The sequence below is a fragment of the Protomyctophum parallelum genome (genome assembly GCF_964188405.1).
Source record: "Protomyctophum parallelum genome assembly, chromosome: 17".
Lineage (NCBI taxonomy): Eukaryota > Metazoa > Chordata > Actinopteri > Myctophiformes > Myctophidae > Protomyctophum > Protomyctophum parallelum.
In genome coordinates, this window is record NC_139719.1 from 6,011,428 (window position 1) to 6,037,699 (window position 26,272).

The 26,272-nt window shown below is 40.1% G+C and overlaps 2 protein-coding genes across 3 annotated transcripts; one reads left to right on the top strand and one right to left on the bottom strand.

Moving 5' to 3' along the window:
- Positions 1-1,579: 1,579 nt before the first annotated feature.
- LOC310875159 (cone cGMP-specific 3',5'-cyclic phosphodiesterase subunit alpha'-like) lies at positions 1,580-16,457 on the bottom strand (the record flags this gene model as incomplete). Its single annotated transcript, XM_083788289.1, has 22 exons — positions 1,580-1,614; positions 1,962-2,112; positions 2,403-2,486; positions 2,747-2,821; positions 3,713-3,776; positions 4,751-4,858; positions 5,057-5,157; positions 6,232-6,319; positions 6,662-6,792; positions 8,965-9,072; positions 9,329-9,484; positions 10,087-10,152; positions 10,750-10,893; positions 11,057-11,206; positions 11,298-11,345; positions 11,453-11,519; positions 11,773-11,840; positions 13,160-13,234; positions 13,773-13,913; positions 14,332-14,421; positions 15,376-15,528; positions 15,990-16,457. The coding sequence occupies 22 exons, from the start codon at positions 16,455-16,457 to the stop codon at positions 1,580-1,582; spliced, it is 2,571 nt and encodes an 856-aa protein (XP_083644415.1).
- Positions 16,458-20,378: 3,921 nt separating this feature from the next.
- LOC310874131 (retinol-binding protein 4-A-like) lies at positions 20,379-23,807 on the top strand. 2 transcript variants are annotated; one of them, XM_083786814.1, is made up of 6 exons: positions 20,379-20,477; positions 20,639-20,747; positions 21,225-21,361; positions 21,642-21,748; positions 22,477-22,689; positions 22,904-23,807. In XM_083786814.1, exons 2-6 carry the CDS (start codon positions 20,646-20,648, stop codon positions 22,936-22,938), a joined length of 594 nt encoding a protein of 197 aa, XP_083642940.1. In that variant the 5' UTR covers positions 20,379-20,477; positions 20,639-20,645; the 3' UTR covers positions 22,939-23,807. The 2 variants fall into 2 exon arrangements, with proteins under 2 accessions (XP_083642940.1, XP_083642939.1); XM_083786813.1 differs by having other exon boundaries at positions 20,421-20,477; positions 20,636-20,747.
- The last annotated feature ends 2,465 nt before the right edge of the window (positions 23,808-26,272 follow it).

Genomic DNA, 26,272 nt, shown 5'->3' on the forward strand with positions numbered 1-26,272 from the left:
AGTGGAAAATAACTGTAATTTTTGCTTCTCTTAAAGCCCAAACCGCACCAATGCAACTAGTTGCAACTCCTTGCAACAAAACTGTTTTTAAGGTCAACCACACCAATGCAACTCCATGCAACTGCCATTGGGAATAATGGTTGCAAGTAGTTGCATGTTGCATTGCAACATGCAACTGCATGCAACCGCACCAATGATCGCCATGCAACTCCTTGCAACATTGGTGCGGTTTGGCCTTTAACCCCGGTCTCCAGTTTTCTCACCCATTAAAGACATAGTACAAAATAGGTTTACAGAAAAAGAGTCAAAAAATATATGTATTTATATATTATATACTGTATATTGCATATATTGCCCTCAAATGGCTCTTACAATAAGTGCCTATTCTACATTGTCCCATGTTACAATACAAATAGGAGACAATTTGTCAAATGATGTAACCACATGAAAATCATCTAACTTCAAGTAGATTTACAGCATTCATCTGCATTTGTCCTGAGTTTGAGTTCAAATGTAATTGAAACATCCAAAAATATCTCAGCAACTTAAAAAATAAAATCAATTCATTTTCCATTAGCCATACTACTTTACAGTAACTGGTAATCAAAATGATATCTTCAACCAACCTCAAAACGTTCAATGTTGTAATGTTTTGCCCCTCCCTCAACCAAACTTGAGGGACCTAATGATTGCCAAATACTGACAGTCAGCTAAGTGCATTGTGCAAGCTACAATACTATAATAATACAGTACTGCCAATCAGGAAAGCTGTCTGAAAATAATCCTTTTGGCAGATATATCCTGACCGATATATCACATTATTCTGGCGTGCGTTCTTTGCTAAAACAATCAGCCTACATTTTAAATCCAAGTAGTTGTTTTGTGATGTATAATTCTCTCACGTTGAAAATACATAAAACCAATCAAGCTTTGTGTAGCGGGATTGAATACAGAGCGATTATGTGAAATGCTTTACAAATGTGTAAAAAATAAAAATGGACAGTTGACAGTTCCATAAAGGACATGCAAGCAGCTGACACATCCTGTGGACATGGGTATGGTTGACTCACTGCAGACTGGACTGGAATGTTTACAGTCCACTGGTTCTCAAAACCCCAGGGGTTTCTTAGAGGGGGGGGGGGGGGGGGGGGGTCCTGGCGGGGGTTCTGTAACGCTGAGACTGTACACAAGTGGAACCAAATGTGCTCATAAGGGTCTCATTTGGTCTATATTTGCACACTCTTAGTTATGCCTGAAGAAGGTCAGTAGACCGAAAGCTTGCCAAAAATAAACTGATTGTGCGCAGATCTGAGTGTGCGGAGCTTGTTGGAGAACCAGTGGTTCACAACTTTACACTACACTAGAGAACCAGAACTAACTCAGTTGCACCTTAATGGACCAAGCATCTGAGCAGACTGAAATAGCCTCGACTAGATCCACACAGACCAGACACGACCAAGCTAGATGATCTAGTCCAGTTCAGATCAGATCTACTAAAAACAAAGCGGACCAGACTAGATAAATATAGCCTAGCCATAGATTAGTCCCAACCAATTCACTGGGCCCAACAACATGCAGCTTAGCAGATAGTGCAGGTCTTGGACTTCCCTCCGTCTGTTAAACACACACACACACACACACACACACACACACACACACACACACACACACACACACACACACACACACACACACACACACACACACACACACACACACACACACACACACACACACACACACACACACACACACACACACACACACACACACACAGATTATTGGTTAGTATTACACGGTTGACAGTTCGCACCATGTAAGAGGAACTGAGAAATTGAACATTTATTATCTATTATCCATCCATCCATCCATCCATCCTCCAACCTACCCAAGCATCCATCAAGCCATCCTTCAACCTGCTCATCCACCCACCCACCCATCCATCTCTCCAGGTCCATTACCTTCATCACCACCACCCTCCAGTTTCTTCTTCTCGTCGTCTATGAGCTTCATCTTGGCAGTGTATACCTCAGCCTGCGCGTTCCATTGTGATCTGTTGTGGTTCAGACCATCAAACATGGGCGTGATCTCCTTGTGGAACCTGGAAAACTCCTGACGGAAGACGACGACACATAGTGTCAATATTTTAATGAAGCTGTTTGAATACAAAAGTTTGAATAAATGTATTATTTTTTTGCAATAATGTAGTGATAAGCTGTGACACATTGTGAGCTTATAGATCAACTAGTTTAATTTGCCGAAGAGATTTGAAAAAAAAGAGACCTGACCCCAGTCAACTAAGTAAATATGGTTTAAGTGGTTAAGTGGTGTTTACAAATGTATTTTAGTATACTCAGCATATCTACTGGTACCACACAGAGACAGATGACTTGTACAGTTACCTTGTATACAAATGAGCACACAAAATCAATGAACCCGCACTGCATCTTGGGTAGCTGCTCAGAACAATTTCTGTCCATCATAGGCTAAGAGGCAAGTAGAAATATGAGAGAGGGTGGGAGGGAGAGGGAGAAGGAGAGAGAGTGACACACACACACACACACACACACACACACACACACACACACACACACACACACACACACAAACAAAACATTTACATTTTGAAATGTAATCATGATATAGTTGAAATAATTATGAAAAGATATGCGCTTAGCACAGAGGAAAGGCTGATACAAAAAGGCCCAAAAAACAGATTAAGACAAATGTGGAGGGTGGCACTTACAATGGGTTGTTGGTCTAGGACGGACCTCTCCAAGTCACCCTGTTCCCAGAACTCAGCAGCTACCATCAGAGCCACCTGAGAGAGAGAAATGCAGACGGAATGCTTAAAAAAGGTTTAAATTAGTCTGACCTATACTATTATTATTTAACCATTTTTGTCAGACTTTGACTCTGACTGGCACCCCGGCGGCCAGCACTGACCCTAACAAACCGCTACAACTGGTTTGGCCAATATATTACCATTATTCACAATTTTTTGACTTATTTGCTTGTTCGTTGATTCATCAAAGTTACTTCTTCTTTTCATATATTGAAATATACACTTAATCTGTAATCAAATCTTCTCATCTCAAGTGTTTCAAATATATTTAACCCATTCTGAACGGGCACCCATTTTGGTGTCAGCATCATGTTATGCTTTAGCTATTGAAAAATAGCAGATCTACAAGCTCATATCGCGCCACCGAGTGGCGCGATACGAGCTTGTAGGTCTGCTATTTTTGAAAAATCAAAGAATGTCAGAATGGGTTCATCAGACCAGTGTGTGTCCGGCGGAAACCTCATATGAATCTGATCTCAGGTCAGAATGGGTTCATGATTTTGCATGTCAAAAAACCATTCGGTGGTCTAGCTCAGGGGTTCTCAACGTTTTTGGCTGGGCACCCCCAGAAATGCTTTCTCCGTGTCTCACGCCCCTGGTCTAGCTAGGTTCTCTACTATGACTCTCCAAAAATCCAAATGATTTACTTTTTATTACCTTGGAAGTGACATTTCAACCAGCTAAAACTCAGCACATCAATACTATTGTGTATTATTGTATTGTGAACAAGGCACCTATACAGGTGGCACATACAGTAACCAGTCAACTATTTGTCCACTGGCACTTACTATTGTTTTTTAACCATGCTCCTGGTGTCATTTCCTAGTGTAATTCCCTGTATCTTTGAAGGCTGTGAATGGCACCCACCTTGCTCTGTACCTCCCAAGGCTTGCAGATGGCTGATAAATCACAGGCTGTCATCATCATGGCCCTGCAAGAGAGAAGGGTGAAGAGTGAGACAAAAATTAAGAAGACATTTGCAGACACAAAGGAAGAAACTGAAACAGTTTTCAGCTCTTTTTAAATGGTGTATGTATGGTGGTATGGTGAAATTTGAAGTGACAGACAACGATAAGAAAGCAACATTGGAATAATCTGACAAAAGTGGAACAGGATAAATGTTTTGCGGATACGTTATTGTCGTGAGGTTCTATCTCCTGATAGAGCATTGACTCCCATTGTAACAATGGAATGCAGAAGTGCTCATTCTATCTCAATGGGATAGTTCCAGCCATAGGAGCAATGTTTGGAACTATAGCCCATAGGCACCCGCTTTGCGGCGAGATCAAAGCGTGTCGCTACTCTCCTACTCTACACCCTGCCCACCGGTACATTCTTTTTCTGTTTAGCTTACTGAAAAGCTGGAGAAATGGGGGACCCATCTAACTGAACAAACACACTCTATAGCAATGATTACTATAGCAATGATTACTAAAAACTGAGAAAAAATAAATAAATAAACACTTTCACCCCCTTTAATTTACTTTAATCTAAAGGTATGTTTATTTACATTTAATTATAATATGCATCATGTGTACACATTATAAATGCATAAGACTGTATTGTCAATAAGTCCATAAGTCAACAAATTGTGTTTGTACATATATATTTTCTAACATTTTCGGCTAAACTTTTCAAGTCACTCCCTGCTTAAAATACAAGTGATAACATGATACTGAACTAATACAACTCCACAATGTAACTGTGTTTGATTACCTATTCTCAAGAATTAATGGAAAATACTGGCTTCCTCAAAGATCATGAATGCTTGGGAAATGCAAATGGTCAGCAGTAACGTTGAGTACCTATCCTATACGAGTGATAGTCAATAAGCTAAACTTTGCAGACCACCACTATTGGGCCTTTAAAATGTATTTCTTGTTGTTGTTTCTTTGTGATACATACATACAAATTTCCTTTCTGGTGGGGTTGTTGGCAATGTAATCAGTTCGCCCTTTCTCGTCGGTCATAGGCTCTGTGGCATTCACAATGTTCTGGAACATGGTTCTTTTCCTGAGTTTGGACAAAAAAACAAACAGATAAGCAACCCATCAGTAGCCAGTTGCACATTAGTGGGATTTGCTGCCTCTTGCCTCTTATTATTACGCTCACAGCTAGCAATCAGCTGATTCAAATCAACATGTGGCGGTGCAGTACCACCATATCAAAGATGTCAAAGTGTAGAAATTGACAGGTTTAATGTAAACTCACTTAAAGTAAAGGGCTAGATCAGTGGCAATGATGCAAACGTCGAACGTGTGTTGAACGGTCTCAAACTGGCGCTTCTGGAGCTGGCTGAAGATGTTCAGGGTCTGGAAGACAAATAAAAGGATTCGACATTGTTGTTCTTTGGTTGTGTGTATGTACAGTAACTCTCCTGACGGTCACCTTCAAATCATTTGGCAAGCAAATGTTTGCCTCCACTAATCATAAGGGCCCTCATCCCTAAACTGTTTCACCATGTTTTACCATTTTGAAAAACATTTTAAATTAGTTTGTTGTGTTGCGTTAGGCCGGCGTCAAAAAATGGAACATTCCTTGCGTTGACCATGACGCGGCGCTGACGGATGCCCGATGGCTGCAGTGGAGCTTCGGCGTAAGGCGGCACGCAAGGCAAGGGCTGAGTTTACATGTTGAAGGATGAACACACTATTCATCTGTAATCTTAAACATTTCTTCTTCTTCTGAAAACTAAAAGCTATTAAAGTTCAAATGTTTCTATTATAAATTGTGCCCTAACAATTTGAGGAAAGTGATTATGACAGCAAACATTTGAACTGTAGGCCTACCTCATCAGAAATGTAACCTGTGTCACTTTTCAGTTGATTTATTAGTGTTTTTCTTTTTCTTTTTAACATTTTGGTTTGGATGTGCAATATGTGTAACAGTTTCCTGATTGTCCTTTCTTTTTGTAGTATCTATAGAGACAGGGGAACTTCTGTCAAGGCCAACAGAAAATGAATACAGCAATTTCACTTCCCACAAAATAAGTGGCGGACTCATTCTTTACTTTATGTTGACAGTTTGATTTTGAGATAAAGAGAATATTTGCGTTTTATGGCCCAGGTAGCTACACTGTATACTATCCAGGGTTCAACATTGCTTTAAAGAGTAAAGTATAAACTAGCAGAGGTGAGGGAACCTTACATGTAGTTTGTACTGTACACAAGCACACTCGCAAACTCCCAGCTAGTGTCTGTTTTGTTGCAAAGATTTTTCTTTTTTGCAAGTTAACATGACCTTTGGGCAAGTAGAATATGACCTGTACTTGTCCTGTGCTCAAGTGCTTTTGAGACCGTAGTCACAAAAGACCCTGATGTGTGTTTGAATGTGCTATTTGTAAAACTTTGGATGTTCTAATGATTAGCGCATTTGATTAATTGTACCTCATCAGCCTGGATTGTCTTGCTGAATTCCAAATGGTGCCTCTCCATGATGGAGCTACCGTGAAGTTTGGCAAGAGGAGACCCACTCCTAAATAATGGAAACACAAGAGAGACCGAAACAGATGGGATGAGGATAAGCATACCACGATAAGATATAATATTGGAAACGTGCATAACACCACAAATGAAAGAGCTAATGTGGAATGCTTGACCAGGAATACAAATGAGTGGAGTAACATTAGTAAGGATGTCATTACGGGTGTATTCTAGATACAGGCCAGGGATAGTGCCTGTCCAGAGAGAACAGAATGTGTGACTGTGTGCACACACACACACACACACACACACACACACACACACACACACACACACACACACACACACACACACACACACACACACACACACACACACACACACACACACACACAAAAAGAGATTTTGAACTTGCTTTGTCTGGTAGAGGTTGTTAGTTCCTCTGTGGTCAATATCATGGCAGAATGCAGCGGCCACCATGGCAAACGCATCCAAATCTGAGAAATACCTCCTCAACTTCCCTGTCTGTGGAATAAGATGGGGAGAGAGAGAGGGGGAGAGAGAGAGAGAGAGAGAGAGAGAGAGAGAGAGAGAGAGAGAGAGAGAGAGAGAGAGAGAGAGGGGCGTTTAGTTTTAGGCCTAAGGGTGTGTGTCAATGGAGTGTTTTAAATTGAGTTTTGATTTATTAGACAGGACACTGTGTAGATACACAGGAAACTGAGGGCATTCCAGCTGGAATCAAACCTGGGACATTGCTATTATGTTGTCAAGGCACCAACCCAGACAGCAAGAAAAACGTAAAACTGGCACATCCGTTGTACAACATGTGCAGGACCAACAGTGGATCATGGCAGGATAAATATATATATAGGTCTGTATACTGAGACTTTTCAACCGCTCCGAATCAAAGCGTTATTGATTAACATAATATCATTTGACATAATATATATCGTCTTCTGAAGAAGTTGTTTGCATATCGCTTCCTGCATGAGACAGATTGTTAGAAACACCCACTAACAAAATACGCTGAAGCTGAGAATTCAGGCAGAAGCTCAGATCATCTTGTTAAGGCTCATACATAGTCTGGATTTTCGAACTACAACATGACGTCACGAGCCGCGGTGAAGAGCAAACCACCGCCACCGCTCCAGCCCTTCTCTCTGTTTTTACTCACCACCGCCCAACGTTATTTCAGCTCCGGTGGTCAGCTCACCACCGGAGCGGTGGTCACCTCACCACCGAAAATCCAGACTATGAATAGGCCTTTTGTATCACCTGCTCTCATTTAGATGGAGAAGATGAGGCAGATTAACGAACAAGCCTTTGAGATAAGCCGCGAGACAAATCAGACTATGCAAGAGGAGCTTGCAGCTCAATATTACAGAGGTCTTAATATGCACACAGGATTTTACAATTCAAGTCCAATTAAAACATCAGACTGGTGCGCATAGACATAAATACTGTGCCGCTGATCAATGCTGCTGTTTTATAACCATTACTATGTAGTATGTACAGTACTGTAAGATAAGGTGTTTTGATGTGAAAACCAATGTCGGGCATTTGCAATAAACCGAAACCATGTGAAATTCCGTTGAGAACTCAGCGAGTTGTTGATGATTTTAATAGTGGAGAGACCTTCTATAGGAGTAGGGTTATCCCAATCCGATCATGTGATCGGAAATCGGGGCAGATCGCGTCATTTTCAAATGATCGAAATCGGATTGGGAGCAGGACAACCCTAGTATTGATATTATATTATCCATATCATGATATTAGACTGGATATTGTCTGTGATTTTGGATATTGTACTATTGTGATAAGGCATACGTGTTCTATAAAAATATAAATATTGGATCGGGGAAAATTGGTAATTTGGCAGATGATCAAAATCAAATGATCGTAATCGGATCGGGAGCAAAAAAACGTGATCGGGATATCCCGATTAGGAGGTATACAAAATATGGCGGTCATGATGACACATCGCTCCAATGACCAGCAGTGGCCAATTGGTTCTGCATTGCAGTTTGTTTTGTTTTGTTCCGTTTTTAACTCTCCACTGTTACTGTCACTTCACACTGACTTTGGAGTCTGGCATTTTAGACCATGTGCCATAGATCGTCTAAATAGTAAGTAAGTAAGTAAGTAAATTATATTTATAAAGCACCTTTCGAAGCAAAGCTACAAGGTGCTGAACAATTGACACAGTAAACAAATACAGTTGTGACAATATAAATGAGCAGAACATAAACAAAACAAGGCAGAACAAAGACATAGGGCTATAAAATGGCTCAGGTCAAAGGTCAAATGTACATGGGAGAAATGTTTACGGAATAAATGAGTCTTTAGGAGTCTCTTAAAACAGTCGACTGATTCAGCATTTTTCAATGCCAGAGGCAAGGCATTCCATTCCAGGGTAGGAGCTACCACAGCGAAAGCCCGGTCACCCTTGGTTTTCAACTTGGACGCAGGTGTTTCTAGCAGACCTTTGCTGGAGGACCTGAGAGGGCCCATAGACTCTATATAATGTCCATGTCTAATGCCATGTACGTACATAGGATGGTGCTGGAAGGCTTACGACAAATGAGAGCTAGACAACATCCAACAATGATTTGGAAACAGGGATCAAATCCAGGACTATGTAATTGTGCAATGAATTAAATGGCAATGAAATGACAAATGATTGCTGTGAAGTCATACCTGTAGTAGACAGAACATGGTGTGGCCAACGTTGAAGCCATGCCTCCAGTTGTGGTAGGTGATGTCACGGTAGCCCTTCCGAACTGTGTACATCCACCTGACCAAAGTCTGAGAGCGAGAAACGGGTAAAAGAGATGAAGGAAGGTACGTAAAAGGAAGAGAGTGGAAAGAGAAGAGGGAAACGGAGGAGATTGTAAAGGGGTGGGGGGACAGTGAGACAAAGAAATAAAAGTAGATGTGTTCGCATTGGTCATTCATCACTTCTTCAAAGTAAAAGAGATTCTTCAGCGATTGTGGTAACAAGAAATATCCTACATTGACGCTTGGGTTTCTGTATTGAGCTGAATTGACTGAAATATTGTACCTCTGCTGGGACTTTGAATTTCTCGATGATGTTGAGCTCGAAGAAAATGCGTATGCCGGTCTTGATGAGGTCAGTCTCTGAGCTGGGGAAGTCACTGAATCCGAAGTTGTATATATCTTCCCCATGGACATTATTCGCTACAGGGATGGTGGATCTCTGAAGAAAAACACAACACAATCAATCAAAACATGAGTCAGTCATATACTCATGAAGGTTTCATTAAACAAATACCATGAAATTGTGTCTCTATTAAAGTCCTGAGACCCAAAAGATATAGAGCACTATCTTGCGCCACCCATTTTAGCCATTTTTCTTACTATGTTGAAAAACCTTTTAAAATAGTTCAAACATATAAGCTCATAATTGTGTCAATGTAGATCGGGCTAGTTGAACTATTTTAAAATGTTTTTCAAAATAGTAAAAAATGGCAAATAGGTTTAGGGGTAAGGTAGGGCCCAAGATAGTGTCTCCCTGGGACTCAAACTTACAAAAACTCCATTAGGAATAAACCTACAAGCTCACAACATATAGTGATGATGCGATGTGTTGTGAACTTGTAGATATATTATTTACGATTTACTTTAATAGAGATTATAAAAAAAAAAAAAAAAAATCTTTCTGAATGTTTTATTTATTTTTCCACCGATTTATTTTGAAATCTTTTTGAAATATTAATAATGCATTTGTTTTTTAGGAAATGCAAAAAATATCTATATTTACTCCCAACCCAAAACATGTATGAAACAGGTGAAACATACCAAGAGCTTATACATCTCCTTCTGTTCACAGTCTTCCGGTTCTGCATCAAACTTCTGTTTGGTATTCTGATGCAAAACAGAAACAAAGCATTTAGCAGACGCTCTTAATCCAGAGCGATTTACAGTAAGCAAGAACAAGTTTTCATAATGACATTTATGCTGATACGTTTACATGGGCACTTTCCTATCTTGAGTAACCTAAAACATTCAAAAACATGTAAAAGTGCAAAATATGTTTTTACATGCTACACATAATTACAAATAATTACAACAATTCATATTATCTGTCCAGTTAGCAACCTAGTATTAACCAATTATTTATTTCACATTATTGGATTTAAAAAAATCTACCTGTATATTATATTGTCCCAAATATATAATGCATTTTAATCATCTTCGTGATGATGACTCACAGATCTTAAACACTAGCTGTCAAATATATACCAAGTCACTATTAGGTGGTTCATTAAGCACTTAAGCAAATAATATATAGCAAAAGAATATAACTACCATAACTCCTTCATCAATACCATAAAAGGCGGTGACCACTTAATCAGATGTAAAGTAGCCAAAGTGTTAGTTCTTATGTAATTTAAATATGTCATTTTGGTAGAGTTTAGAATGCTGAAGAAACCCTGCTCTAAAGTTCCAACACCAACTGACCATGATGCTCTGCATCTCAGCCGGGGTGCATCTGGCCTGACACATGAGCATCTCCTGGGCAATGTCTTTCCTCCACTCCATGCGGTTCAGCTTGTCATAGGTGTCACAGTTCAGTACGGACCAGCCCAGGAACTGGGTCAGGGACTGCAAGATAACAATAAATGAAAGAAGGAGGTGTCATGTACAATGAATAGGACAACTACATTGTTCGCTTAATCGCTGACTGCCTGCATGGTTGAAATATTACAGGGAGATAAAGAGTGAAAACATTTTGCCAGAGAAAACGACAATGCACAAGGAGTATGACCTCAGTGATCTGTTCGTCGTGCTCATCAAATGGTCTTCCGTCTTTCCTGTTGAAGAACGTGGCAATGCCCACAATTTCTTCCTTCTTGTTGCATATGGGCAGGGACAAGACATTCTTGATAATAAAGCCACTGCCATCCACTGCAACTTTCTGAAAGACAATTGAACAGAGAATGTGTTGAACTCAAGGTTATGGGGAGTGTCAAATAGACTGCACAAGAACAATATAAACCTCTCCTTACCTGGAAGGTGAAGTAGTCATCTGCGGCCACGTTCATCATGTTACAAATCTGCAAGCAGAGGTAAGAATACATTACATAAGGTGACATTTCACTACTTTGTAAATAGTTTCTTATACTGATTGAGACTGGCCCATCAGCGGCCATGTCAGACTTACAAAGGCATTCTCTGACACATAGGTTGGCAGTCCACTGACCAGAGCCCAGTGATCTGCAGGAGGATTACTGAGAGAGAGAGAGAGAGAGAGAGAGAGAGAGAGAGAGAGAGAGAGACAGTTTTGAGAGTCAGTATAATTAGTTGTTAAATTATTTCAGTTGTAAATTCTAGATGCAACTTAAATGAGACTGAGTAATGCATCCATTACAATGTAGTAAATACATTTTATACAGAGTAGTGATAATTTCAACATGCAGTACTTCTGTTTTCCTTCGCCACAAGGGCTGCACTACACAAGACCCTGACTTGGATTTTACTCACGGTATGACTTTGATTTCTTCTTTTTCGCCTTCCAGGAGGTAGTCAATAATCTTATAAAAGATTACTTCCTGCAAAAAAGGACGTCCTGTTAGCTAAGCTCCTGGTAAACAAGTAATTAGCTCCAAAGAAAAATTATTACATAGAGTCTGACATAGAGAATAACAGTGTGGTCGACTTTAACTGTTGATAGTAAGCTACTGTGTGCAGTTTGTGAACAAAGCTACAAAAATCACAATCCGGTGTTCTGTGGATAACTTTGTTTTATTTTTTAAATATCTTCAACCCAACTTTCACATTATTATTTGCACTTTTGCTTCACCAGGGCCTTTCAGACTTTCATGGACGGAGGTGCATGGTTCTGTTTTGTGATGTCATGCACATAGCAGCTGTGATTTATCTACTATTGAAGTAATCTTTCAAGAGAGCACCACTGCCCTGGGAGGAAGTGGACTAAGAAAGAGGAGGAGCCAAACCAAGTTCCTGTTTCTACAAAAAAGTGAAAGTAGTGCCCCAGAGGCACCCCCTTTCTGCCTTTCCCTCCTTCTTTTTACCAGCTGCCACGTAGTAATAAGTAATAATCACTTGGAAAACTTGCGACACTGGTAGTCGACCGGTAGATCTTTCTGCTGAATGTTACCAAGCCTGCATATTTCCAGCCTAACGTGGATTCATTCACAGTTGCTTGCCTGGTTTGCTTATTTCTGTCACGACAGTTGGCAACACTGGCAACCATACTGCCGAGTACTTTTGATTGCACACACACACACACGCACACGCACGCCTGGAAGCCACCGCCCACTCCACAGTGTGATCTCCTCAGGAGAAGAGAAACAGCGGACTGAAGGAGGAGGAATTGTCGCCTCACGATTTTGCTTATTCCTTCTAAATCTCTGTATATAAAATATAGCTCACTCAGCGAACACAGTTCGCATTTGCTATTTCGCCTGCCACGCACTGTGACACGCCTTCCCAGCCATTAGCCATGATTGCAGTGTTTAAACCAGTCCCAGAGCCAACTAATAGAACAGTTACGACATTGAGGGGGCAAATAACAGCGGAGGCAGAGGCAGTTATAGCGGACCCCCGCATATCATAATAATGCAGCTGGTAATTCATTGATTTAATCAATTTGGGCTTGTTTTTTTAACCGAATGGGTACCCAGATTGCTATTGAAGAGACATAACATAACGAAGTTCAACATCTCATTTTATAGATAACAAAGGCACTCAGGACTAATGACTTGCCATTAGTTGGACATTTTTATCCAAAGTTCCTCGCACTGATTGCATACTGTGCATTTTCATGACAAGACAGAGCACATTTGTACTGGACAACAAAGCCTCAAGAATTTGGGGAATGTGACAGATATGATTGGAAGCTTCTTACCCTGCCATCTGGGGTCTTTGGCCCCTTGTAAGGCTCCACATCTCCCAGTTTTACTGGCCACTCATCATAGAATTCCTGGAGTTAACAAACAAATAACATGTTAAGCACTTACAGTACATGCATTGGATTATATATACCGGTAAAACTTGGCAAAAAGTCTGACTTATTTCTATGTGGTCCTAATAAGACATGCATGGACACCAATATGCAAACTCAGTATGTGTTCCACCACATCCTTTGCATTAACTTTACGTTCCATAGCCATTGTTTAAAATCTATTGAAAGCTGCAATCCATAACTTTTATGTCCAACCCAGGATTCAAACCCGGGTCTCGTACCAAAGTTTTAACATTATTGTGAAACAACTTAAACAAGGCATCCCTGCTTGGTCAAAGGTTGATTGCCCTTATACGTTTCAGACAGTACTACTTGTCAACCAGTAGGGTCTAACAGGTGCCTGTTTGTATTGTTCCTGAGTAGATCAAGCAGCGGTCTAGTACGATTAAAATATAAATCCTTTAAATGATGATTTATTCATTCAAATACGTTTGGGATAGCAGCTTTAAGCTAATGCACACAGGCCACACAGTAGCCTATAATCAGCAAAATCTACCTTCTCTTTGGTCATGTCCAGGAGGCCCACTGAGTACCTCTCACAGTTGAGGTAGATTCTGACAGTGTAGAGTGCTTTGTGGAACTGTCTCTCAATATCCGTCAACTCTTCAAAACACTTGCTAGCGGACCACAGCAGCACCTGGTCAAAGCAAGCGGGGAACATGAGTCATCAATGTCAAATGATTTGATCTTTTTCATAGAATTGTGCACAGCTGCTGTCCTCTCCCCATCTATTCATCGTTCGGTTTGGTCTTTGAGTCTATAGCCCAGTGAAATCGACATTGTAATGTTCACCGACCCAAAAAGGCTGGTCTCTCTGTATGATTGTATGCAGAAAACCCAATGTCACAGATTTATCAATTAAATGAAGTAATTGATTAGTCGATCAATTCTATTATTAGTTAACTAAGAAAAAATATAAACTCAAGCTTTGCTAGATGTCCTTTTTTATTCTTTTGAAAAACTATAAAAACAATCTAGTATTATTATTATTTATTTATTTTTCTTATTTAAAATCCTGACCCATTGTTTGGGAAACACTGTTATAAATGATTTACCTGACTCCTTCTGGTCTCCACGTTGAACATGTAAGCTGTATAATGCTGCAGAGAAATCACCTGGGCGAAGTTCATGTACTTATGGAAGAGCTGATGATCAAATCAGATTAGAGAAAAGGAACAAAAATAACATTGTCAACACACTTTGCACGTGGGCTTCAGGTCAGATAGCAATACTAGCTTAAATGTATATAGCTGCATAACTGCATTTTACACTGATGTGGGTTCTAGAATCCCAAAGTGTCCATTGGATTTTCCAAATATTGGACCTTAATGTAGATAGAGCAAAGAGTTCATTTACTATGGAGACATTAAATTCAATGGATTATTATTATTTCGATCATAGTGTCCCAATTATTTATTTTTGAGCTGTGCTAACCGCTCCAACATGTGGCTTTGTGTGTTTGTGTGTCTATGCATTATTATTCCGCCCGCATTTCCCATTCATGGAAAAATAAATGACTAGATGATGTCATGTGGGCCACTAACCTACATCATCATCAAATACTTGTGGGTACAGCAGATCAACTCTGTGTGTCCACAAACATTGTCCTACACAAACATTACATTCCCATTGACAATGAATGGACAATTTTATGAATGGGGTTAAAAAAAAGGATATATTCATTTATTTAGGAAGCAACAACCATTTTCAAAAGCAAATGCTAATAGTAGCCTATATTATAGCTGATACTTCATTAATCAAAGCTCAGTGACGATTTTACATTTTTCTATTTAGATGCCCTTGGTTGAACTAGGGCTGAGTGAATCAAATATAATATTTTGGGCCACTGATGACTTGCACTACACTACGTCATTTCAAAGACAAATATTACACTTGTAGGAAGGGAACAAAGTACCTTATAATAACTACTTACCGGTAAGCCCTATTTCAAACTACATATTCATAAAATGCAGTATACAGTACTTAACCTCAAGTACACATTTGAGGAAGCAACTTTCACTTCTAGTTGAGTCATATTTGACCAGGGGTAAAACATTCAAGTATTGAGATCGAGTATGCATGTGTTCTCATCTGCTTACCGCCTCATCCTCCTTGCTGAACCCTTCAGCTCCTATTTTGTTGAGTGCCATGACAACCCCAAGGCATTCCTTTTCGGCCATGAGAGGGAAGGTGAGCATGGATTTGGTCTTGTAACCCGTCTGTTTGTCCACAAAATCACTGAATTTTGAGTTCTAGGATGTGAAAAGAGGAGACAGTGTTTATGAATCCGAAGACATAAGCTACATATACAAACAATTGACATTTGTAAATTAATGCCCCTGGAGTTCCTAGATGTTAACATAAAAAATGTATAGCCTTTAAGGCATACTATTATTCCCATATGATTGTCTAAAGCCCACTGTTGCAGTCTCTTATGTCATTGAGCATACACAGATAATATTTTTCCCAATGCCATCCATGGTAATAATAGTAGTTCTATGGGGGCACAGAGGCCTATAACTATTACAATTACTTTCAATTGATGTAATATCAAAGTCTAAAGTATAATTGCCTCATCTTCCACGCAAGAAATGTGTCAATTAAAGACGCATATTAACTCAATTTCAATTTCAATATCCTGCGTATTGTGCGTAATGTCTTGGACAGCAGCTTTACGCACGCTGCGCACATCCAACCTTGATGGACCACTCACCTTTGTAACATCTGGAACGTTTTGTGGCTTTTTGCAGTGTGCAGTGTAGCCGACAATACCGATGTCGGTGGGGAAAACAATTTCGGAATCGGGATTGACCATGTTTTTCTCATAACTGGAGGTTGGCGTTATGTCAAACAAGCAGGTGGCGAGCTCAGGAATACCGTTTCTGGATCTGCATAAATAATAACTGAACCTGTCGGCTTGTATTAACACACACATTCTCTGCAGCACTTTATGCAGGGATTTCTCATGGACTCCCCCGGGCATCAACTCTTTGACCAGGTCGAAAATGATCGCGGATTCCTGGACAGCGGAGGCATCCTTGAAGGAAGCTGTATCCTTGATTTCAAGAGGTGCCGCAAAAGCGGCCGTCAGTGCATCTGCGCGTACCTTCTTATCAAAGTATTCTTTGGCGAATTGAGGGTTGTTCTCCAAGAACTTCTCCACGCTATCCTTGTCTGCCATTTTGAAGCGATGTGTGTATTTTATTCCGTATTCTCCCCTCTTACAGAAGCATCACCACGCTGGTGGTTGATCACCAGTGCATCCTCTTCTGTGGTACTGAAGAAATCACCGAACCATCCAGCAGCCTCCTGCAGGCAGAATAGTTGGCTTAGCAGCTGAGAGGATCAAAGTGACCGCTAATTAATGTGACGTCATGACATTAAAAGCCCTACTTAACCCGCATGATCCTGGTAATTAATGTTGGACAATCCTCTATTGGGAGAGAAAGCTGAGACATAAAGTCTGTTGTCAGGTCGAGAGAGTGTCATGTCAGAGGAGACACATGGGACATGCAGCATGTGACTGTATTCAGAATAATTCATCGTTAAATTGTGCTGAAGAGGGAACAATGGGAAATAAAATAGGATAGTGTGTGCATAAAATCAAGCCGACAGTACATTACTCTCTATGATCATGGTGAAAGTGTCCATAAAGATTAGTGAGCTATATATTCTTAGTATCTGAACTTCAGAAATGTTACCCAATCACAAGATAACAGAAATGTGGATGCAATTTGGACTTGGACTGTTTTTCGTCTGTGGCACTCATTTGATGGGAAGAGGATCCAGCTGCTCTGTTTGTATAGATCCTATAAAGCTCTATTATTGTGTCCTCTGATCATCATGGAGGTATGGTTTCAATTCTGGAACTGGAAAAAGCCACAACAACGAAATGGTTAATAATAGACTCCAGCTCGATGGCCTCATGGCCTTGTGTGTCCACCCTGAGATTGGGAGGTCGGGGTTCAATCCCTAGCCGGGTCATAGACCGACTATAAAAGTGCCGCCCTCCCTGCTTGGCATTCAGCATCAATCTGTCTGGTTGACTAGCTGACTGGCAAGACAGGGATGTTCTGTACATTTCTACTGTAGGGATGGAATGCTTATCAACAATATACCGGCCAAGAAGTTTGTGTGGGATTGAGTCATGGGCGAACAGACAGACAGCAGTGGAACAGCTGGTTAACCGAGTTGTTTGACCGTGAAGGTTTTTCTTTGAGGGTATGCCCAGCTTTGTGTGTCTGTGTGTACCACGGAAATGATTTGATTGGCTGAGCACAGAGTTGCTGTATGGTGATAAGAGCGTCCCTCACTTCACACTAATGCGTGTTTTTCTATGTTTGATTTTGGTTTTTGAAAATATTTTGAAATAATTAAATATTCTTTGTAGAAAAAAAAAAAGAGTAAAAAGGGATATTTATCCCAACCCAGTGTTTGGAAAACAATACTGTATATTGGCCAAATTATCAGACATGGTACAGGGTGCAGCTGGTAAAGGTGGATATACTAAGGTGGTCATACATTGCGACTGGCTGGCACCTTGTCGGTCCCTTACCAGCACAGAGGAGAGTCCCTCTACACACCAGATGTCCCTCCCCTGGGGATAGCCGCAGAGCCCTGGGAAGAGTAGGAGGCTTATCCCAGTCACCTCTGGACCTCTCTGTGACTTTATGCCAAGGGATTTCAAAGTTTGACCCAAATGCAGGCAGACAGACACAAAAACGTGAAATGACACCAGACTAAGTCTCGTACTCACTACTCACACATATAATATAACAGAGTGACACATGAACAGGTAATGAAAACAAAGTATCTGACAAACACTCAATTAAACAAAATGCTTCTGACATACATACTATAGGGCGAGGCTTCCCTCACTTTGAGTGGCACCGACCGAATGCGGAAGCCACAGGTGTCTTTCTGACAGAATGACCACTATGCTACGAGGTGGCTGGCAGAATGGGTTTTCAGCGCATGGTAGAAGATGACAACGCCCAACTCATGTAAAAAGAAAGAAAATCCCCGCCCAGTAGGGGAGGGAAGCCTCGTCCCGTATTTCCCCATTATTTCTGTCAGAAGCCGGTAAGGGCTGATTTTACCCTTTTGCCTACCCGAGCGATGTACATTGGATACTTATGGTCAAGTATTTATAGTAACTATAGTCATGTAGTACATCAGAATCATTTTTTATTGTCACATCACAGGTTTTCATTTGGGTGAAATTTGTGGGTGAAATTTGTTTTTGTGCATACATTCTGTTTTTGTTTGGGAGAGATCAATATTGTATCCTTGTTTTTATTTTCGGTGGATAGTGGCTGAGGAGAGGCTTCCCAGCATGCCTAGTCGGGGCACTCGTTATTGTTCTGCTTATTGTGTCATAAGTTCTGGTATTGTGTCATAATTTGACTTGGGGAATGTGTTAGGGGGATTTATGTGTTATATTGCTTAATGTCATTGATTTATGTATTTTATGTCAGTGTATTTGGGGAGAAAGCATGGGCGTTAGGCCGAGGTGCAGGGAGAACACCCTCCCCTCTGGGACTGGGTTTTGATTTGGTTTAGTTTTTGTGTGCTTGACAGCTACACATGAAACCGTATCCCTATCATGCTTGGCATCCATTAAAAATAAATTTAAAAAAGTTATGAATACAAATCAAAATGTGTTGTCAAAACAAGAAAATAAGTCTGAAATGATAGCATTAACAATATAGCTCATTGGCTAATACTATGAAATGTTATTCTGACTTTAACCACCATTATCCCTGCTGCAGCTCATTGTGCTGATCCGCATGGTTATGCAAGTTGTAGATGTTGGGTCCCAAAGGCACAATTATTTCATACCACAGCAGAGGGGAGGGACTGTTTACATCTGCTGCAGCCAACTTTTCTCAGCCCTGGAACTGATCTGTTTTTCTTTTTTAAAGGTTTGAATACTGTCTTCAAATAATTGTTCACAAATAGAAAAATAAGCAGAACTACAAGCTCACACTATTTGTTGTATGAGGAAGTATAGACATGATGCTCTAAACTAAAGAATGATAAAACTCTGATCTGAATCAACTAGTGATGGTACTTGGAGTATACCAGATGTACTGTAACTATTTAATAAATTGGAATTCCTGTCATTTAGGAAATCATAAGCAGTGGAAAAGTATTTGCCTACGATGGAACATCACAATGTGTTTTTTGATTGTGGCAGTATAGGAATCAGTTTTTAACTCCAAGATACCATATTGCTGTGATATTTGTGAATATCAGGCAAGACACTGAAAGCAAAAGCATTTGACTGATGAGTATTCATATCACAGGTGTTTCATTTAAAGAATAATTCATAGCAATTAGATCTGATTGCCAAGAGTGCAATCAGATCTAATTGCAATAGTAATGGTGCATTTATATAGCGCTTTTATCCAAAGCGCTTTACATAGATTTTGCATTACATTCACACACGCATTCATACACCGATGGCAGAGGAAACCAATGAAGGCACCAACCTGCACGCACGCGCACACACACACGCACACGCACACGCACACGCACACACACACACACACACACACACACACACACACACACACACACACACACACACACACACACACACACACACACACACAGGTAGAATGGTGAAATGAACAGCGATACTAGTTGAGCTGATGATGCATTATGGAGACACACATATCAAGTTTAAACATGTCTTCACTTTGGTGTGTCTGTCTGCCGGAAAACAAAAACACATACAAAGCTATGACCTTGTAAAGCACAAGGCATGTCTGTTGGTCTGAGTGCATGTATGTGCACGTGCGTCTATACTATCTACATGACACGCCTGCATTCCACATTCATCCTGCGCAGTATAGGCTGTATATCCCAGATGTGCGTCTTGGAATTGGCTGTGGTTGAGGTTAAGTTCAGGAGGGCCTCATTTTCCAGCAGAAAGAAAAAAAAAGAAAAAACCTAAACAAAAAAAAAACATGTCTTTGGAGGGGGAGCTGCAGAACAAATCAATAGGAGAGGGGCCTACAGTTACGTAAATGTTTGTCCAATAGAAGCCTAGCTAGCTGCGAGGAAAGGCGGGGTAGACTCAGGCCCCTAGGAGTCATTATACAACAACAGCCCCAGTATATAAGGCAGAAATCTGCCTAAAAAAATCACTGTGACCCCTGTGAGCAGTCCAGTACTTCCTTTTCATAACAACAAGGTATGCATTGGAAATGGGATAACATGGCTTTTAACTCTTATTCATATTTGCTCAAGTGCAAAAGTGTGTTATTACTTTATAGAATTTTGCACCAGTGACATTGAGTGGAAAGATTTAAATGTGCTTTTATAATTTCTTTCTTTCCTATGCCTTTCCAGAAGAGTCAGGATGCTGCGGTACTTTGTGGCTCTGTGTATGCTGGCTGTGTGCTGGGCACAGGACTGTAAAGTGGCCGACTTCAAAGTCGTGCAGAACTTCGACAGGACCAGGGTGAGTGACAAATATTTCCTAAAGTGAATGAGAAACCTTCATCCCATGTGTTAATACAGTTTGCCCTTGAGCAAGGCACTTACCTCTATCTGCTCCGTGGTCAGCAGTATTGGACAATGGTTGTTCTGGGCAGCTCCCAGGTGTGAATGTGTGAAACTTGAGTGTGAAGCATGAGGGCATTGCTGAAAGAAATAAAAACATTCATGCAAGGTAAATAATACATAAAAATAAATAAACTAAGTAGGCCTAAGTACGTTTATTTATAGTGCACATTTTTATTTTTTAGACACATAAAGCTGACCAAAATGTACAGTGAAAAGAATAAATAAAGATAGAAAAAGAGTCATAAAGAGAAAGTAAACAACATAGGAAACACATAATTATAAACACTTGAAAGATTATTGGTTTGAGTAGGACTCAGGTCTGTTTTTAGAGGGTTGATTGCATGAAGTGAGATGCACATCTTCTCCGTTGCAGTATTCAGGGACATGGTACGCTGTGGCAAAGAAGGACCCCGTCGGCCTGTTCCTGCTCGACAACATTGTGGCCCAGTTCACAATCAAAGAAGACGGCACCATGACCGCCACGGCCGAGGGCAGAGTCATCATTCTGAAGTGAGTTGTATTCTGCACTGGGCCCAGTGCTAATTGTGCGTGACATCATGGTCAAGTGTGATTCTGGTTCGGCTGACTTCCCTCAGTTAACCATTTTCAACCAAGTGTTACAATTCTGGGCATGTCATTATAGGTGAAATATAGATGGAATATTCTGCTATTTCTTTTTTCAATTGGGCTAATGTGGTTAAAGTTTAATCGTGATTTGACATAATGCTCCGCTCTCATCTCCTTACGTTAAACCTTTTCTCTTATTCTCATCACTCTCTTTGTCTAACAGCAACTGGGAAATGTGTGCAAACATGGTTGCCTTTTTTGAAGACACCTCTGACCCTGCAAAATTCAAGATGGATTACAAGGGAGCTGCCACCTACCTTCAGACTGGATGTAAGTTACTGCAGCCTCTACCATAGACTTGAACTTGACAGGGCCTAACCTGGATCTTCTACTTGAATTTTGGCATGATTTCGACATGCATCATGAATGAAGTGGGTTTGTGATGATTGTTCCTAGTTTGTACCTGGTCTCCTCCGGTTCTCACTCCTCAGCTCTCCAAATGTTATATCTCAGATGAACAAGATGTGAGACAAATGTTCTCTTTAAACCGGGACCAGGAGCATTGCTGGTAAAACCGTTTGCAGGTGGCACTGAGTGACCAGGAGCTTTTCTGGCAAAAGCTTTTGCACGTGGCACTGAGTTGACCGGGGGCATTACTGACAAAATATTTAGCAACGGTCAGGTCAGGTCATTGACATTATCTTTACGGTGCCAACTTGGGGCATTACCCTTTAAACATGCTGTTGTTGATTCAATTCAACGATCAACTGCACAGCAACATTCACAGTTTAAATCTGTAAATTAATTAAACCAAATGTTTGATAATAATAATAATGACACCTCAGAATTGTCAGTGATATAGCTGTGGTATCAAATGAGCACAAAGGTTATGTGTACTATAATACAATATATTGAGGTCCATCAATTACAAAATGGCATGGGACCAGACACAGTACAGCTAGTACACAGTAACGTTTTCTGTGTAGGATATGTGTCCATGCATGCATGCATGGTGCTAAAGGAAGTCTGCTCTTTCTCTCTCCACTCAACCTGTTCAGATGACGACCACTGGGTGATCGACACCGACTACGACAACTACGCCGTGCACTACGCCTGCAGAGAGCTGAACGAAGACGGCACCTGCCTGGACGATTACTCCTTCATCTTCTCCCGTCACCCCACAGGACTGAGGCCAGAGGACCAGCAGATCGTCACCCAGAGGAAGACAGAGCTCTGCCTGCTTGGCAAATACAGACGTGTTCCACACACCGGTGGGTTGATAGCATTGTGTTACAAGGGTTACATGAGTGAACGATAAGTGTGTCAATGAGTGAGTGAAAGTGTGGTTGTGGTGTGATTGATCAAGGCATGAAAGTAAAAACCTCAGATTATTTAGGCCTACTGAACCATACTGTACATGCTTTTTATTTGCAGGTTCTATATGTCACTTGTAAAACAAATATATTTGTCATGTTTTTATTACAGCTTTCTGTCAATCCGCCAGCACCTCCAGCAGCTGAGCTGCTAACAGGGATCCAGGAACGTCGCAACTTTTGCATTAACAACACTATAAATAAGGGACTTGGGTAAATTAGTCATTGACGCTGTCCAGTTCATCATACACTGGTGTCCCACACACAAAATAGCTACAATATCTACAAGCTACAAGATCTACAAGCTCACAATGCACTCAGGCTGTGTCAAAAATTCAAATCTATAAGCTCACAGCTTATACTTATAGCAATGTGACATATTGGATGTGAATCAGCTATTTTTGAAACGCAACACTGGTGCGCAACAAAGTATATATATCAGGCTTTACCATCTCTCTGTGAAACCAATGTGGTGTCCATAGGCTAGCTTATGGGGATACAGGATAAAAATGGTCTTAAGTAATGTAAAGTATACTTGATGTGAACATGCACGGTACATCATTATCAGACTCTTATCCTTCAACTTCTTGTTAATGCCCCCAAATGACTGGATATGCAGGTTTTGTAGCAATTTGTAGCAATTGTTGAAATGTTAGACCTTAATTAACAAATGTTTAAGCATGTTCCAAACATGTATACTTTTTACATTTTGGACAAAATAGCCAATTTTACATGGAGGTGCCCAGATGTGCCCAAACCTAGGACGATTTTACAACGTGCCAAGTACCCAGAGAAGAAATTCTCTCTACAAGGCGTTAAAGAAGCTGAACCCTCATCGGCACTTGAGTGCAACTTGGAATGGAATGACTTCCGTGTACACTGATGGATGTATTCCATCAGGCTTCGCTAAGCCATACAGTATATGAATGTACGATATGGGTATAATTTGTTTCCTCTGTGATTGTATGGTGTACTCTTTTTTAACTACTTTTTGAAATAAAATTACCATTCTGTTAGCCCTCTCCGTTCTTAAATAAAATCACACCTATGTGAAGTGAGGGGCACTCTTATCATACATCATCTCATTCTGGCCAATCACAATTGGCGTCCTCACTTTTGTCTTCAATGTTTGTGTTTACACAATGTTTGTGTTTACACACACCCTCAAAGCTGGACATAGGAGGGGATATAGCGCCCCTCCAAATATATAAGACAGGGTCTAATAAAAAAGTAGTCTGGCATTGCCAGATGATCAGAGATCTCTGCATATACTGATATATCTGGTGTACAAACTAAATATAATTGCTAAATCTGTGGCAAGAATGTCCGCTAACAAAACATAAAACACACGTATATGCCCACTGGTCTGAAAATAAATCATAGCACCATCCCCAATATGAACAAGGACTGCTCTAGCCTATGAATTGGTTCTACAATTAAGTTCTTTTTTTAATCTGTTGTTTCTTTCCAGTTTTAGCCATGACACTGGTTGTAAAAAATAGAAAAAAAGATAATGTAATTTGTAGTATAAAACATTTTACTGTACTACTAGTGATGGTGTCCTATTTCTCCCTCTTCAGAAGAGAAAACTTGTATTACAGTGGGTATCATATTGTCGGAAATTACACCATTCTATCCTTGGTTCAAGCTACAGTATTATTCAAGGGAACTAAGATATGACTGAAATAAGAGTATATGTAAGCACACATTTATTTCAATCTTTATTGCACATTTTTGTACAGTGAGTACAGTATCAAATCTTTGGACATGATCAGAATAAAAGGTATAATGAAATCACATGACAATAAAAGTTTACAAAACATCTTGAGAGGGCAAAATAGATAGATTTGGAGAGCAGAGAACTAAAACATAAGCCAACAACCAAAAGACAACAAAAGTACTGCAGAATCTTTAGCCTCTCCCACATAAATTACATCATCCTAATTGAGCGACAATGTTTTATGACAAAGTATAAATTAGGCTTATATACTGTAGGCACCTTAATGTCTTTTACTTACTGAGAAAGCCTTGGCTACTCTCCTGCCTTTAATAGTTTAATACAAACTCGTGCAATCTCATTTCAGCTTTACGGGATACAGGTTTGCAATGGCAGGGTAGAGACGGAAGTGAGACACATTCGGAATTACTACACTACACTTCAGGTGAGCAGTGGCACACTTTAGCGGAGGATCCCAGTCCTTACACAACAGGATTAGACAAGCAACAGCTGAACAAAGGATGTGTTCATCAGGGCTGTGGACCGTTCAGAAACGTGCCTATACATACACAACATATATACATTTTTTTTAATTAATTTGAGAATAGCTTCCATTATATTTCCAAGAAGAGAAAGCCTAGTTTGAGCTTGGATTCCCCCAAGTCACCGATAGGAACTGTTCACAGCGCTCCTCTGAGATACAGAGAAGAACCTTTTCATTTTAACCTTAAAAGTTTTTTACCATAATATAATGAGCATTAGTGAGGTGTGAGGAGGACCAATTATAGATAGGCTGAAATGGGTAAAGGGCAATATTGTAGATCTCCATTTCCACATCACCATTATACAGATTACTGCACTTACTACGGGCTAAGAAAAGAGCTTTGTTTATTAAAATAGTCATCAATATTATATCTTAAAAGGATCATAATTATAGCAAACACAAGGTACACACAATAAAATAAAAATGCCTATGAGAGGCATTATAAAACAAACCACAAAACAACTCATACAACTGCATATACTATTACTGTACATAAAAGAAAAACTATATTAAAAAGACACTTGCCGTCTTCCTCAAGTAATAGCCAGGTTTCTCTTTGACCTGAGAGCACTTAAGAACCAGGGCAAACTGGAGTGTAGAGATATGTAAACAAATGGGAACAATTAGGGACCTTTTAGGACAACATCCTAACTTACCATAGAACTAACTAATTGTTGGGCAAAATGGGCATTTAAAAAATACATTCTAGGTGATTTCACTTAATAAATTATGCAATGATTGCCCCCATGATTCCTCATTTGTTCAGCATTTGTAGCCGGCTCTAGTTCTGTTATTTCTGTGAGGTTACACTTATTACCAAAACAAGGTCACGTCTCTCTGCTTCTCAAACTACTCTCAGCCAAATGAGCCATTGGGATATATTATGGAAATTCAATACTGCCACCTCACTTAAAAAACTAGAAAAAACAAATCCCTTTATACCATAAAATTAATAACATCCCAAAGCATTATTTACTTACAGCCTTTGATGCATAATTGCAATGGAAAATGTGGTTATTACAAAACATGATCACCAAGTAAAAAATTGTAAACTTTATGCTGCAGATATTCTCTAGCAGCACATACTGTACACATGGTCACACAGCTGGAATCTTTACTGCCCTTTACAACTATCAAAATAAAATGTCAACATAATTGGAAATTTTGGAAAAATAAAATAAATCTTTGATAAGCATGTTCGGCTTCGGCCAGTTGTTCTC